General features: G+C 39.8%; 1 protein-coding gene across 2 annotated transcripts; it reads right to left on the bottom strand.

Annotated features, from left to right (window-relative positions):
* Positions 1–266: 266 nt before the first annotated feature.
* Positions 267–15,520, bottom strand: LOC136754879 (kinesin-like protein KIF27). Of its 2 annotated transcripts, none has more exons than XM_066711082.1 (18): positions 15,345–15,520; positions 14,282–14,633; positions 13,683–13,883; positions 12,314–13,299; positions 9,065–9,208; positions 8,583–8,792; positions 7,941–8,122; positions 7,485–7,606; positions 7,191–7,370; positions 6,843–7,048; positions 6,181–6,378; positions 5,698–5,805; positions 5,157–5,333; positions 4,274–4,489; positions 3,669–3,875; positions 2,561–2,759; positions 1,945–2,109; positions 267–1,444 (listed from the first exon to the last, which is right to left on the bottom strand). In XM_066711082.1, exons 2-18 carry the CDS (start codon positions 14,577–14,579, stop codon positions 1,086–1,088), a joined length of 4,158 nt encoding a protein of 1,385 aa, XP_066567179.1. In that variant the 5' UTR covers positions 14,580–14,633; positions 15,345–15,520; the 3' UTR covers positions 267–1,085. The 2 variants fall into 2 exon arrangements, with proteins under 2 accessions (XP_066567179.1, XP_066567180.1); XM_066711083.1 differs by having other exon boundaries at positions 6,181–6,255.
* Positions 15,521–17,342: the final 1,822 nt, after the last annotated feature.

Here is a 17,342-nt window from a genome sequence, read left to right as displayed (position 1 = left end):
AACAAACAAACAAATACTGGAATGTCTATGATTCCCTTCCCCCCAGGAGAACAGAGGCTGAAAAGTCCTAGAATTAAGAATCATCACCAAACACACACAATGAAAAGGTCAACCAAACAAGTATATAAAATTCAACAATGAATCACAAATATGTTTCTCATTCCTTCTGTTTATCCATCTGTGGCCCAGTAAACAAGGCAATTTCTGCATTAGTAACTAATCACTTCACCATTGAAGTTAAATATTCACACAGCCTACTTTGTCCCAGTGTTTGGCTATTTTTTTTTTTTTTGTAAGTGTTCTCAAAAGATAAAATACAATAGGCACTGATGTTCATAGGCTTACAAAAAAACTTAGATTAAAGTTCTGGAAAAATTAAATGCATTGTAAAAGGTTTCAATGTGCTGCTAAATTATTATATCTATGTAATAAAAGCTTATGCAAAGAGCGTCAAAACACAGATACACACACATACATAGGCAAATATATATACATACTCATTTATACTGTATATGCATGAGTTAGAAAGAAATATACAAAAATCAGAAAGGTCTTTCCAGTCTCAGAGTCACTTAATTTAAGAGCTTAAAGACTTAAGAGCTAGACCAAATCAAAACTTTGACCTACCCGTGAAATCTAAATTACAAACTTGTACCCTATCGTGTTTTGATGTATAAGTAGCTGTAAAGTGGCTTCTGACAATACATTAAATCTGGGTAGGGTACAGGTTTAGATTTTTTTCTAGCCCTAAGAAAAAATATATGTGTAAGAAATATTTAAACAGTTGCATAGGGCACAAGGGTGATCGTGAAGAGCATGTTTGAAGTTGGTCATAAGTAGGGTTCAGTGCAATAACCATATAGATATATCTGAAAAGACACTTTGATATGGCATAAATGTATAAATGCCATTCTATTATTGTGCCCAGCAAACATTTTATAAATATAAGAGCACACAATACACAACAGTGTGCACAGATTAAAAGTCTAATGTCAGCTGCAGAAGAATAAGCTTTGACTTTCTACGGCTGGTGTCTGTTTTGTTTTAGTAATAGACAGTGCTGTTTAGATCACAACAGGAGGTGTTTATGAATTGAAGTCATCGGAGTTTCGGCATGCTTCAATAGAGTCTTCTTGGAATGACGTCACACTTGGGCCAAAGCTGGGCCGTCGAGCTGACAGGTTAGAGGCAGGAATTTGTCTCAGCTCCCTGCGTGACACTCTCACTGGAGTTAGTTCACGGAATTGAATTCCACTTTTTCCTGATTGCACAGATGCTGAATTTGAGGCATCAGGTCCTGCCAAAGGCTCATCATGGCTGGATACCCGTTGCTTGTTTTCATTGCTGACATTTGAGCTCCCATTCACTTTGTTACTGTCAGATAAGGAAGCCCATTTATGTTCATCAGGGAAACTAGAACTTTTGTTTTGGCCATTCCCGGTACCTTGAGAAGTTAAGTTGAGAAGTTACGAAGTAAAAAATTGACATCAGTTTTAAAACATATTTGATATTTGTGTTTGTTAACAATGCATCTAAAATAATAAGTATGAACTACTATTTGTTTTCTTCATATTTTTAAAGCATAGCATTAAAACATCTCATCACTCACTGAGTTAAGAGTATATGTAATTCAAAATCAAGGCTCTAGTTATATGGCCTTATAGTAACTGAATGGTACTGAATGTGGTTTCCAATTTCAAAGACAAACATCATTGAATGTATAAAGTTACATATGAAAAAAGGTTAATCTACTGGTGAACAAATTATTTAAAGTGAATTCTACCACCCAAAAAGTAATTATTATATATAATTTAACTGATAAACCAGAAGTATGTTTGAGAAAGGAGAGTAGGAATAAAATATGTATTTCTGTACAATTTTATGACTATTTAATTTCTTTATGAACTGTTGTCACACTTCTGTTTCTTCGTCTGGGAGTCCTACCTCTGGTCGCAGCAGACTGCTGGTTTAGGGAGTCTGTTACCAGTTCCTTCAGTTTCTTCTTCAGGTCTCGACTGGTCTTTTTATAGAAGAAAAGATCCTTCTCCAACTGCTGGATCTTAGCTTCATATATTTTAATATTTTCCATTAAACCATCCCGACCACCTTCTGTAAATGACAGGGAAACAAAAAGGCAACAAATCCTGAGCAAATGTGTTCCTAAGAATGATACATTACACTAACGGGATTGATCACTTTTATAGTTATCTGTACTGAATCAGTAGCTACTCATACATAAACTTATACCAAATAGAATAATCGGAAAAATATATCAGTTTAAAGTGTATGGTGGTAATGAATTGCTTCATGTTGCAGTAATCTTATTTGAAAAACACCTAGAACAGAGGGTTCCAGAAACCCCAGAAATGAAGGTTAATCCAGACAGGATTTACATTACATTTAGTTGAGTTAACAGCATTTGTGGGAAGGGAAAAAAGCTTTGAAAAGGCACTTTTACAGTTGATAGTTGAAAGATGAGCCTCACTATCAACCTCACTCATGTGATTCTCAATCCTGAAGTGTTCGGGTATCGGCTCCGTGTCTTTTGCAGATGTATTACCTTTAACCTCCTGCAGTATGAGCTGTATCTTGTGCTCGTGCTCTTTCTGCTGCAGTGTGAGTCGTCTGTCCATCTCCAGGGTGAGGCGCTCCAGAGCCAACTCCAGCTCACGCACCACGCCTGCCTCCTCCACCGCCTGCATCCCCATCTCCTCACACCGCAGCTGCAGCTGGCGCTCGGACTCGCGCAGACACACGACCTGCGGGGAGACGAGGGTGTATGGCAAACAAACCTTAGTGTGGGGTTAGAGCCCCAAGCAAATTGTTTAATAGGATCAATGTGTTTTCACTAAAATGATTTGACAATAACTAATGTGTTCCCAGTGTATAGAAATTGGGATCCCAAAACATCACCAGTTTCTAAACACTGGGAACACGTTAGTTATTGTCAAATCATTTTAGTGAAGAAAAAATACAAAAAATCAATCTACTTCTTCTGACCTTGTAACAGGAAGATGCCATTTAAAATAGTCATAACAAATCCTTCCTCTCACAGCATAAAGGTGAGACTGCTTTGTAGAGCTTTGTCATTCCCTGCAGATTGTCCTCATCATTAGCAGCAGCTTTTTTTTTTTTTTGCTCTGTGGAGCAGGTGAAAGGAAATTGCTCCAGGAGTGCCGTGTGCTCTCATTTCCCGGTCTTGGCCTTCATTTTTGCTCCCAAACTACTTGGATATTGACTCGACTACATTTCCATTTCAGATGCATTTGCAGAGCCTTCACAGTACCAAAGGAAGCACTATGGCAACTGAGAATGTAAACCAAGGATTAATTTATTTCTTTTCAGGATGGTAGCGGTATGATGGAAACACTTTCCTTGGCTCACAAATGCTCAGAACATTTGCCAAATTACAATGCGTGAAAAGGACAATTTGCATTTTGGGATTTTTCAGCAAATTATTCTGCAGTCAAATCAGTCCAAGTATCCTGTAGGCCAAACTAAGTAAATTACCTCCAGGTTTTCCTAAGATAGATATTTTATTCATTAAAAAATACGCTACTATTTACGTGGTACATTATATAAAAACAGTTTTGAAAAATGGAAAGGGATATATGTGTGTGTACATACACTACACATGTAGAGTGTATCATTTTCCTTTGAGAACAAACCTTGTTGAAGTATTTGAGAAGAAGAGCTTTGATCTCTGTGAAAGAGAGAGTGCTGAGTTTCTCCAGTATCCCTGCTTTGCTGGGCAACAAAGCATTAGTGGAGGTCCTGAGAGACTGCTGTCTGCTGTCGATAGTGTGGTTTTTATATTCTATGGCAGCATCCAGTGCCTCTAACCCTTCCTCTAACTGGAAGAGAACACGTTCCTCCTGGAAAAGAAGAAACCTGGATATAAAATCTTGAAGAAAAAAAACAAAATGAAAACACTTGTTTCATTATGATTCAGATTCGATCTTTAAAGCTATGTCTAAGAAAACAAACCAAAAACCAACAATAATTAAAAAAACAAGACTATTACAACTACACTTAAAAAACCGTACTATATATTAAATACAGGTGGACCTTGAACTAAAATTGTACTAATGAAAACTCCCTGTCCTGGTTCTCCTCAGTGTTGTATAGTCATGTCTCAGGTGTTAATGCTGATTGTTTCAACCCGTCTCTACTGTATTAAATTATAGTAGAATATTCTGTTATTGAATCCAGTGAAAATCCTTTGGTGGTACTGTCCTGTCCCTGGGGCTGTCCCTGTGTGCATGTGTCTCACCTCCACTGTCAGCACGCAGCCGTTCTTCAGCTTTTCATCCAAGTTGTCTCGGCTCTTCAGCAGCTGGGCCCTCTCCTGCTGGAGCTCCTCCACCTCTAGGGCAATCCTCTTCTTGTCCTCAGTGTCGCTGCTCTGGAGTTGGCTGCTCTTCTCAGACAGCTCCCTGTCCACTACACTCAGACGGGCTGACAGCTTGAGGATGTCTTTGCTTACAGCCTGATGTAAAGAGACTTGCAGGTATTAGAGATTTGTGGACTTCAACAAATAAATAAATGTATTCAACCTACAGTTATTTAAAAAAAATATATATATATACAGTTAGGTCCATAAATATTTGGACAGTGACACAATTGTCATTGTTTTGGCTCTGTATGCCACCACAATGGATTAAAAAGGAAAAAATCAAGGTGTATTTTGTGTAGACTTTCATCATTAATTTGTGGGTAGTTTCAGGGGCTCAAAAGTATTTGGACAAACTAACATAATAATTAAATAAATTGTGAGTTTCAATACCTGGTTGCAAATCAAACGCCCCAAGAACAAGCAGGAACTAAAGACAGCTGCAGTGCAGGCCTGGCAGAGCATCACTAAGGAAGAAACCCAGCATCTGGTGATGTCTATTGGTTCCAGACTTCAGGCAGCCATTGACTGCAAAGGATTTGCAACTCACAATTTAATTAATGATTATGTTAGTTTGTCCAAATACTTTTGAGCCCCTAAAGTACACCTTGATTGTTTCCTTTAAAATCCATTGTGGTGGCGCACAGAGCCAAAATGATGACAACTGTGTTACTGTCCAAATATTTATGGACTTAACTGTATATATATATATATATATATATATATATATTATAGACAGTAGGAAGTTCTCTCTGTGTCTTACCTGGCTGGATCGTAATTTCTTGATCTCCAGCTGGGTCTTTTCCTGAGTGAAAGCCTCCTTCTTGGCAACAATCTCTTCTCTCTTCTTCAGCTCTTCTTGCAGCTGTGTCAGAGCCTGCCTCTGCAGTAAGACCTTCTCAACCTCCTCATCCAGCCACTTGCGCTGCTCTCCCAATCTCTGCAATTCAGGGAATGAATACAACTTGGAAAAAAATTGAACTCATCCATGTATTTTTTAACTGCACTCTGTACAGCATTTTAGATCAAGTATTTATATAAGCATAACGCTCAATAAAGGGACAGTTTTTTGCCATCAATCATTAGGTTTTGTCACAAGTGCCATAATTGAATCAGAAACTAACAGGCTATATTTATCAGTATGTAGTCCAGAATTATAAATCCGGTAAGAAGTACAAGAGGTGGCTAATAATAATAATATTTCCTTGAAATAGATTTCAAACTGTATGTAATTGGAGTTGCTACATAACCTTTTCTTTGACCCAGATTATTAATGATAAATTAAAAATATATATAATCGATACCTGTTCTTCATCAGCAGCATTGTTGTTCTTCATCCTTTTAAAGGCCGCTATCTCATCCATCTTTACTTTTAGTATCTTCTTTTGCTGTTCAGTCTTTAATTGCAGTTCCTGTAAAATTGCATATAATAAGATTGTCTTGTTTCAATTTTTTCAAAATGCCATTGTACCATTTAACATTCTATAAAAAATAAATGTTTTTTTGTTTGTTTTTATCATCATTGAAATCTCTGTTTATGCAATCCAGTATGGGAACCTAGCTTTTTGCTAAGAATTATTATCTCTATGTAGCTACAATAATAATCTGGAAATATAGTTTGGAAAAGTAACAAGAAGTGTATCTATCTAACAAGAATGATCTGATGACATTAGAGCAACTACTGTAAAGAAAATGGATATCATTACAAATACCAGAAGGTCAGCAAAACAAAAGGTTGTGATTTCCTTTTCATAAACTGTGGCCCGGTAGGGTTCTACGCTACGTACTTTAATACGCTGCTGATCCCTGTTGATGTCAGTCTCCAGTTTTCTCTTCTTGTCAGTCTCCTCTTTTAGTCGTTTCTGTAAAAAGACCTGCTGTCGTTTCATGTGATTCACATTCTGCTCCAGCTCAGCCAAACGTTTCTCACTTTGAGTTGAGAGAGACGCTAGCTTCTTAGTGTCCTGCTGTTTCTTCTGCAGGGCCTAAGAGACCAGAAGAGATGGCTATAAGCTCTCAACTCCCCCTATTTCTCCACCTCCTTATTCTACAGATCCTACTACAGCCTTTACATAGGCCACACACAAGACTTCATGATCTACCATTCAGATTTCTCCTTTTACTATGTTTTTAAATAAGAACATTTTTAAATGTTAATTGTAGTGCCCTGTAAACTAAATAAGTGTATTATCATTCCATACCTTGAGAAGTGTTGACCAAAAATGTTTTGCCATTTCTGGGCCATGAACTGAGACTACACTATGTTACTGGTTTTGTTACTAGACTAGGAATAGACTTTGTTCAAAAATATGAGAGGACGATCTTGAGGTTGATTCTTTAAGTCAGTGCTTTATTTGGATTCTGTAGAAAGCTGACACTGTTTCGGGGCATTTTGTTTCGAATAAAGATGGTAACAGCACTGGATTCATGAGGACCTCAGCCCACCCACCTGCACTCTGATCTTGGCAGTGTCCACCTTCTTGCGCACCTCCCTCTGCAGCCGAGCGGTCTCTGTGCCCTCCGGCCCTTCTTTGGCCTCCAGCTCCTGCAGTTGCTGCTGTGTCTCTCTCAGCTCCCTTTTGGCTTGCTCAGCCTCCTGTTCCAGCTGCGAGATCTTCATGGAGTAGTGTTTGTTCACTGCCTGGGCATCTTTACCTAACAAAAGCACCAGAATACACCTTGGTACATTCATTTACGACAATAATGGTTTTATTTTTTTGCCTTGCATCCAACACACTTCGGCTATTATGTATTTTTGTTCAACGCACCCATCACAATTTCAAATTTAAGTCCATACCTGTTTTAACCAGCTCTTTGATTAGCTCCTCTTTCATTCTGATATTAATGGAAAGGTCCTTTGTCTTCTGCTTGGCCTGTGTCAGCCTCAACTCAGCCTCCTTGAGCTGGCGCAGGTTGAGTGTCTGGCTCTGTCTCAGGCTCTCCTCCTCCACTGAGGTCTCGAGACCAGCACTGGTCCCTGTGCATCACAAATCAGATACCTCTCTTAAGAACTGAACTGTATCAGATGATTCAAATAATGGTAAAATCACTTATTCCGTAATTATACTTTTCATCTTTCGGGTGTGCTTACCTGCAGTCTGTAGGCTGTGGTATTTGTGAAGACTTTCTTCATTTTGCTTTGAGAATTCACTGCGATTACTTCCAGACACCACTGGGGTTTGTCTCAGAGTCCAGGTACGATTCATAGAGCGTCTAGCAAAGAGAAAGAACATAATTTTCAGAGGGTAGGAAAAATAAAAAAGTTTAGTCTATGCATAGTCACGTGTGTGTTAATATTGTCTGGAGTCAATAATGTGTATAGATATAATGATGCTTTAGTTCTCCAAAGAAACATCATAGGCTGTCCTCCAAATAAGTTACATATGAAGTTTTACATTGTGAAAGAACACAGGAAGTCTTACAGTCAGTAAAGATGTGAGGGAATGTGAGTGAAACCAGTGTGAAGAAATGGCTGTCATAGAATACTGTTACTGTTTATTTTTTTAAGGAAATATTTAATCAGCTCTTTCCCTTCAACTCCACAGACCTGAATGTCTGCTGCTGGTTATTTTCTTTGTCTTTTTCATTTTCATCCTCCTCGCTGCCATCAGATATCTCTCTACAAAGCACCTCGTCCTGCTCCTCAATCTCTGCCAGCAGCATCTGGCTCCGGGTTCTGAAAGCTGCCATGACTCGCTCCAGGGAGTATGCTGGCGGGCTGGTATGAACCTGGCCAAACGCACGGACAACAGACGTTCAGCTGACCAACACATCGACCAGTTCAATGTGATACATTGCAAATCTCCCGAATGTAATGGGATGTCGAGTCTTTAGAAATGATAAGCACATTTTCAATGAAACCAGACCTAGGGTAGTATTAAGAAAAAACAAATACCACTTCTGCCCGTCTACCAAACTCACTGCATGGCAGCCTTCTGTTTAAGTGGGTTTGTTGACCATCCAGTAGAAGTTTGAATTGAATCCGGGCCTGGAGGATTCTTTTACAACAGGGGTATGGGCATTTAAGTGTTTACAAACTGTGAGTAAAATGTATTTATTTCCAGTTATTTTCTATTGCTCTGTAGTGTAAGACAAATGTTAACTATTCCACAAAACAGCTACTGTGTCAGTCAAAGAGAGTATTGTAAGAGCAGTATGGTGTGGAGATGCCTGAAGCCACATTGTATACCTTCCTGATGTCTGGCCTGGAGCTTCCAAGGGAATCGTCACTTGTGGCTCCCAGCTTACGCTGATTGGTGAGAGGAACACTATAAGGTCTTCTAGATGAATCCCCAGAGGTCTCTCCTTCCACAGACACACTGGCACCGCTCAGCTTGAAGCTTTGCAGATCTTCCCTCAGTTGATCAATCAGTAGCTGCTGTTCCACCATTTTCTCATTCTGTCATATGATCATAAACAAGTTGTAAATGATTTAATATTTGGAAGATGGCATGCTCCAAGGATCTGATAACTGTTTTGCCATTAAACTGACATCATCCTCCAAAATGTAGGATTTTGCTTCCTAACACAACTAGTCTTATTTTCCCTGTCATTAATGAACTTTATCTACAATACAACGTTTCTAAAGCATATTGTTTTTTTAACTTGCTCCATTAAAGTAATGTAAGGAGCATTAAGGCTTCAATTCGGCGGCCTTATGTCAGTTTCTACCTGCAGCCGACTTTTGCTCTGTTCCTTCTCAAGCGCAATCCGGTGCTCATTGTTTTCTTGAAGAAGGATGCTCATCTGATCTTGCAGTCTCTTCAGTTCAGATTCTTTCTGAATGAAAACATCTTCATCGGTAGCCAAAGCATCCTAAAAAGTAAGATCAGCACACACATGAGGGATGTGCTAATGTTATGTTATTTCAGTAAAAAAAAGTATTTAAAAATACTTTGTTGCATATTCTTTTCAATCAACAGTTTAAAACGGTTTAATATAAAGCACTGTGTAATACTAACTTCAAAGTTCATTATGCATTATGAAAAAAATCAATAAATGTGCACACATAGGCTAAAAATGTTCTTCAACATCTACATTTGTTCCCATATGTTTTTACTCTAGCAGGTTGTTTAATAATCTCAGCATTTCATTTTTTGATTTTTTGTTTCTGGTGATAAATGCTGGTCTGTTGTTGACATTTGAGTGTGGTCTAGTTGTTGTGCAAAATAAATTATTACCCATCGGGGTACAGAATACCAGGTGTATTAAGTGATTAGCTCAATGAAATGCTCTCATTGCAATGTTTTTGACTCAATGTTTTTTTAATGCATCAAGTTCAGTTTCAGTTTCTACACAGACTCGTAAAACTATTCACTTTTAATATATTAATTTTACATATATACAGCATTTTTTTCTTAAATCAGTATCTCTACATGTATGGCAGCCATTCCATTCCAGTGTTTGTTGAATTCCAACACAGGCACACCTCATTCTACTGAATGAGGTACTGATTAGGTGATCACCTGAACTAAATCTTATTTAACGAGGAAAAGTATAAAAACCACTGCTGTGGTCATTACTATCCTCTTGCAATAGGACCAGCTCGATGGCAAAAACAGTGCTAGTAGTACCTCAAAAGTAATTGGAATCAAAAAATAAGTACTGACCATGCCAAAAGAGATGAAAAGGAAAGTTTTGAGTGAGGAAAAGAAGGGTTCAATTCTGGCTTTACTGGCAGAGGGTTACAGTGAGTGTCGGGTTGCTTCCGTCCTTAAACTTGTCTTTGTGAACGACGCATTAATCAAGCCACATACAAGGTCTTGGAAGAAAACTTGCTTCCTTCTGCTCTGACAATGTTCCCCAACTCTTTTCCAGCAGGACAATGCTCCATGCCACACAGCCAGGTCAATCAAGGTGTGTATGGAGGACCACCAGATCAATGCACTGTCATGGTCAGTCCAGACATGAACCCCATTGAAAGCCTCTGGAATGTGATCAAGAGGAAGATGGACGGTCACAAGCCATCAAACAAAGCCGAGCTGCTTGAATTTTTGAATTTTTGCACCAGGAGTGGCATAAAGTCACCCAACATCTGTAACATCTGTGAAAGACAATTGGAGAGCATGCCAAGACGCATGACAGCAGTGATTGAAAGTCAGGGTTATTCCACCAAATATTGATTTCTGAACTCTTCTTAAGTTAAAACATTAGTATTGTGTTTAAAAATGAATATGAACTTATTTTCTTTACATTATTCGAGGTTTGACAACACTGCATCTTTTTTGTAACTTTGACCAGTTGTCATTTTCTTGTTGTAAATAAATGCTATAAATCAGGAGTTCCTGAACTTTTCAACCCAAGTACCCCTCTGGGGTTGGGTCATGGCAAAATAGCATGTGAGAGTGGTGGGGGGCGGGTGCTCACGGCAAAATAGCATGAGAGCGGGGAGGGGTCACAGCAAAATATCGTGACAGCCGGGGGGGGGGGAGTGCAGACTGGAAAAATGTGCGTGAGCGGGTTGGGCTGACAGTATTGTTGTCGAAATGAATGACAGTTTACATTTTATTTCTCGTGCACCCCTTGGGGTCAGCCCATGCACCCCCAGGTTTGGGGACTGCTGCTCTAAATGACAATATATATTTTTCTAATTTGGGAGAAATGCTGTCAGTAGTTTATAAAATAAAAAATAAAAAATGTGCATTTTACCCAAACGCATACCTATAAATAGTAAAACAAGAGAAACTGATAATTTTGCAGTGGTCTCGTAATGTTTTCCAGAGCTGTATTTTACTAGTAGGCTAGTCACTGTGTTGGTTTTTGCCTTTCAGGTATTTTTCCTCCACAGAACAAGAGCAAGCAGCCACAGTAAATCTGAAGCCCGGCTGCCCGGCCTGAGCCTCGGTCTGTCATAAAAGATCTCGGGCAGGTGAGGGGCTTGTGGTTAAATTTATTGTGGTTTGAGTTGTACACGAGCAAAATCTAAAAAGTTATGTCACAGTTTAGGAACCCAATATCATATTTTTACATATATTGTAATTGGTTTCATTTTTGAATGTCAAACTGAGAGTCTGAAGGGACAAAAAAAACAAAAAAAAACAAGTTGCATAAAAGGCAGGGCCCTAGTTATGACCTATCAAATTCCTAGGCAAATTCCCTTCCAGTGGTGGGCAACCTGCTGCCCCTTGCGGCCCACGATCACCCCCATTCACCCAAAAAAATAAAAATACGACGCAAAAAAAAAAAACCTCACTTACACATCATAATCCATCCTAAAAAAAAACCATCACTACGAACTCACTTATGAGTGAGTTCATTATTTTTTCTGTTTGATTAACAATATAAAGTTGTGTAGATGTGCGTGTACGTATGTGCGCAGTGGTTGCATAATGCATAATGTACCATGACATTTTGTAAGAATGGCACAAAAGACGTGTAAGGTGGCGCAGACCAGTGGAATTAGAGAATGAGTTGGAACTGAAAGAAATACTAATTTAGAAATCAAATCTTGTATTTTCTTATTTAGACTCCCAAGTCCCCTTCCCATATTATATTTTTATTGTGTATAATTAGACGGCTTCAGCTTTTCACTGCATATCTGTCAGATATATTGATATGTATTTAGGCTAATGAAAGGAAAAAAAAGGTCGATTTGTTACAAGGTTAGATGGAAAAGAATGTAGAGAGCCGAGTTCATCTGCTACTTCAACACACAGCGAAGGGTGTGTAAAAAAGCAGAACATAAAAGTAGGACAAAAGTTGGCAGTTGATTTTTTTTGTAACGGCAGAGGGGATTCCATTTTGCCTAATTTACAAGGAAACACTGTCAAGTCTAAAAACGTATATATTGCTCTTTTAAAATGTAGCATTCATGGCTTGTGATTTTGGTAAAGGGGTCTTGCAGCCCACGCAGTTATTTAACAGCTGGACTTGTGGCCCACTGATTAATTCAGGTTGCCCACCACCGTTTAAGCCTGTTACCTGGCACTTCTTGAGCTCTCTCTTCAGTTGGAGAATGGTGATATGATATGGCTCCTCTCCGCTGCTGTTACTGGCTCTGTTGTCCTCCCCAGCATCACCCGGGCTCTCACCCTGCAGCTGCTCTGCTGACTTCAGCCAATCTGTCAGCCAGCGCTGCAGTCCAGGAGGCAGGTCACTTGTTTCCCTGAGCTCTAGCAGCAATTGCATGGCATCTTGGGTGCAGGCTCTGTAGTGGTAGCTCTCCACCTGAAGCTGGGCCAGCTGCTCCTCCAGCGCTCGGACACGGCTCTGATCCCCTGGCATTTCCTGGGCCAGGTGACTGCCACGGGTCATCACGCTGGCTCTCTGATTCTGCAGAGCCTCTCTCAGAGCTCGGATCTCCAGCTCCATCTCATCTATGCGGTCCCAGTCAGGGTTGTAGTTGACAATGGGCTTGTTCTTGATGTTGCGAGCCCTGTTAGCGTACTTCAGGGAGTTCAGTGACTCATCCAGATCTGAAGAGGACGGACTGATGCAGGTGATCATCACCGTCTTGGCATTGCCCCCGAGTGAGTCCTTCAGGATGCGGGTGATCTTGGCGTCTCTGTAGGGGACATGCTGACTCTTCCGCTTCGGATCCCCCAAGGCACTGATGACATTCCCCAAAGCCAGCAGGCCACTGTTGATCTGGATTGATTCCTTAAAGCGCTCTCCAGTGTTGCCCGTCTTGGTGACCCTCTCAGAACCTGCCAGGTCCACAAAATGGAATTTGGATGAGATTAGTTGTCCTGAGGAGAGAGAGCCAGGCTCCCCCTCCACTCTGTGTTGCTGGCCTGGGTCAGGGTTGGGCCCCTGCTGAGTGACTGTGATGGTGAGAATGGCATGGGAGCGACTGGAGTGCTCATTCATTTGGGTCGTTCCTGTGTGACGAGCAGCATTCCCAGCCTCCAGCAGGCTCATCAAATCATCAGCTGTATCCACCAAGTTCTCTTTAGCACCAAGAATCACTAGGTAGAAAAAGTAGACATTCAGCAATGTCATGTGCCATGTAAAACATGAAGGAAATGTGGAAGCCATTAAACTGAAATGGGACAGTTGAATTATATTATGCAATTACATGATTTGAGGAAGCTAACTTTCATCTTAGTATCAAAAATACTACAGGCTCATCAATTTGCAAAAATGTATGCCTTGAGAGCAAATGTTAACTTTCATTTGTTATGTTACAGAATAGAGTATACTTGACTAACTGTAGAAAACAAAATGCAAGAAAGCAATGCAGTGACTTATTATTTGATGACTCTATAGTAATGGCTTAAACTTGTTTTATTTATGTATGTCAAAGCTTCAGGAATTGTTAGCTACAATATTTTATGTAAAGCACTGTTACCTGTATTTCCCTTCTCATCTTCTCTGATGTGCATGTCTTTTGAGTGGGTTTCAAGCTCCAGAAGGTCCCTGAGTTCCTCCTTATAGACCTCTATATAGGACACCTTGACTGTAAAGTCCGTGTTATGCTTTTCAGCAATCTTGGAATACATTTCCTGGATTGCACGTGGAATTATACCATTCTCTTCATCTGAGGTGGGAACTAGGGGGGAAAAGTAAGTAGGCACACTGTTAAGCAAATGTAGTTAATTCACACTGTGGATGTCAATTTAAAATGTGCAGCCTTCCATGCATACTTTCATTTCTAATGCAAACTCCTGCTGCAAGGTGTTGTTTTTTTCAGCATTTATATTTTCTATTCAGAAATCGATCAGGCAACTTAATATTTGAATCATTACCACATACAGACATTTACATCCTCTTATTTTAGCAATCTTAATCAGTTGCTGACTACACATGCATTCAACTCAATTTTGGGAGGATGCCTTTGTGTTGCATAGGTAATCAGTAAGTGCACAGTTTAATACAAATAAATAAATAAATAAAAATAAGCAGAAGTATCACATATAAATTAAAGAAAACTCAAGATTCACGACTCACCAAGGTGTCCACCACCAATTGTGTATGTCTTTCCAGACCCAGTCTGCCCATAAGCAAATACTGTGACATTGTATCCTTCAATAAGAGAGGACACCAGGGGTTTAATGCATGTAGTGTAAATTTCATCCTGTAGGGATCTCTGTCCAAATACAAAGTCAAAAGTGAAAGCCCGGTCCTTCCCAATAATGACTTGCTGGGTGTTGGGCACAATTCTCACACACACCTGGTGATTGTGCAGGATTTCCTTTGGGTGTAATGGCCTTATACGCACCGCTACCTTCACTGGGATCTCTGCCATGCTGAGTCTGGTTACTTACAGCTTCTTCAAGAACCGCGTGGTGCTCCAAATAGACTGATGTGAAATAAAGAAATAAAGAAATACAGATTGTATTTAATGCAAGGAAAAAAGGGATTGGAATGCTATTGTACAGAGTTTATGAAGACAAGGTTTTTAGTTGATTGGAGATAATGAATGCATATATTGCCAAAGTGCAGTATTAATTCGTTTTACAATTCCTCAAAAACATAAGTGATAGAATGTGTGAATCAAATAAACAGAGTCTGTGCACTGCACTCAAGATTTTAACATGTTCAACAACCCCAACAAAGTCAGCCTACTTACAGCCCAGGACCTACTTAGGTAATTCAATCGGTCAGTCATTTTGGGCAACATGACAACACTGTTAGGTTAGACCACTGGCAGGCTGAGAGTCTAATATCATTGTAGATCATTAAAAAATAGAAAAAATGTGTTGGCTGTTCACAACATTTTGTGTACAAATTAAAACAAGTCTGTACATAATCGATGAAAATGATATTAATCTGAAATCTCTCTAAATTGTATTAAAGTCGTTTTTAGGGACAACGATTAACATTATTATAATGTCCCATGTATGTTATTAATGGTGTATTTTGTTAAATACAACTGTAATATGTCGAGGCATGTATTAAAACTGCGTGGAATCAATGAAGCTTCACTTTTCAGTATTTCAATTACGAAGCTGAGATCAAAACAAACGTAAGTTATGAACTTGTGTCTGTTACTGTTAGAAAATACACTTACCATTTTGTTACAGCAACAAGTATGACTCACGCAGTGTAGACGATATGATTTCATAAACACAGTCCATGTTTGGTAATGTGATTTAACGATTTAACGAGCTCTTTTGACGACTCTGCACTGCTGTAATCTATACAAATCGCATTTCTCCTGCTTCCTCGGCAGTTTCTCTCTCGTTGTTTCTCTTCATTACCTGGCAACCAGTGAACGTTTACAGATTAGTCAACGAGTCTGGCGGCCTTTCAAGAGAGCCCGCTGCACTGAACTGGGGCGCAGGAGCACAGCGCCGCCCAACATCGCGCAGTATGGGCGGGGCATTGCGGGCACATGTTATTGTTTGTTCATTTTTGGTGTTTAACTTTATGCAACATTTAAAATTCCTAATTAAAATAAAATAAAATAAAATCATCATATAAGTAGGGCTGGGCGATATGACCTAAAAAATAAATCTCGATATTTTTAGAATGTTTGGGCGATGCACGATATATATCTGGATATTTCTTGTTTTTTTTTCCTCCAAACAAGCTACAAAATAAGGCCAAAGACATTATAATTCAAACAAGTCTTGCTTTAATCATTAAATATGCAAAACAAACAAATACCACTTGCCAGGCCGTCATGGTTAATTTGATTTTTGTTTGAACTGCCTTTAAATTAATACATTAAATAAAAATAACAAATACTTGCTGCCAAACTACATTTTTAACGAAAAAGCACAGAATACACACTAAAGGCTGCGGAATAGACATCATGAAGCCCACAGAAAATGTAAAAGTGTGTATATACAGCTCTGGAAAAAATTAAGAAACCGCTTAACATTGATTTCTGAACTTGGAGTGGTCTCTTAATTTTTTCCAGAGCTGTACATACACACACATATACACCGATCAGCCATAACATTATGACCACTGACAGGTGAAGTGAATAACACTGATAATCTCGTTATCATGGCACCTGTCAGTGGGTGGGATATTAGGCAGCAAGTGAACATTTTGTTATCAAAGTTGATGTGTTAGAAGCAGGAAAAATGGGCAGCGTAAGGATCTGAGCGACTTTGACAAGGGCCAGATTGTGATTGCTAGACAACTGGGTCAGAGTATCTCCAAAACTGCAGCTCTTGTGGGGTGTTCCCGGTCTGCAGTGGTCAGTACCTATCAAAAGTGGTCCAAGGAAGGAAAAGCGGTGAACCGGTGACAGGGTCATGGGCGGCCAAGGCTCATTGATGCACGTGGGGAGCGAAGGCTGGCCCGTGGGGTCCGATCCAACAGATGAGCTACTGTAGCTCAAATTGCTGAAAAAGTTAATGCTGGTTCTGATAGAAAGGTGTCAGAACACACAGTGCATCACAGTTTGTTGCGTATGGGGCTGCGTAGCCGCAGACCAGTTAGGGTGTCCATGCTGACCCTTGTCCACTGCCGAAAGTGGCTACAATGGGCACGTGAGCATCAGAACTGGACCACGGAGCAATGGAAGAAGGTGGCTGGTCTGATGAATCACGAGTTCAAAGTGTTGACTTGGCCTCCAAATTCCACAGATCTCAATCCTATCGAGCATCTGTGGGATGTGCTGGACAAACAAGTCCGATCCATGGAGGCCCCACCTCGCAACTTACAGGACTTAAAGGATCTGCTGCTAATGTCTTGGTGCCAGGTACCACAGCACACCTTCAGAGGTCTAGTGGAGTCCATGCCTCGACGGGTCAGGGCTGTTTTGGTGGCAAAAGGGGGACCTACACAATATTAGGCAGGTGGTCATAATGTTATGGCTGATCGGTGTAAATGCAGTACGATGTTCTAAATGTTTATTTATTTGTAAGAATTTAATTCCTGACAGCTTTTCACAACTAGCACACACACACAAGTCAAGCAATAACAGAAACTTTTAACTTTAAAGGAGATTACAGTGGTCAATTATTTGCCATCTATATTCATACTCAACCACTTTTGTGACTCTAGTGTGCATTTGCTGTCACTAAGGAAGGGGTCACCATTTTTTCCAAGG

The sequence above is a fragment of the Amia ocellicauda genome, chromosome 8 (genome assembly GCF_036373705.1).
Source record: "Amia ocellicauda isolate fAmiCal2 chromosome 8, fAmiCal2.hap1, whole genome shotgun sequence".
Classification (NCBI taxonomy): domain Eukaryota; kingdom Metazoa; phylum Chordata; class Actinopteri; order Amiiformes; family Amiidae; genus Amia; species Amia ocellicauda.
The sequence above is the reverse complement of the archived record's forward strand: the minus strand, read 5'-3'. Positions and strand labels throughout refer to the sequence as shown.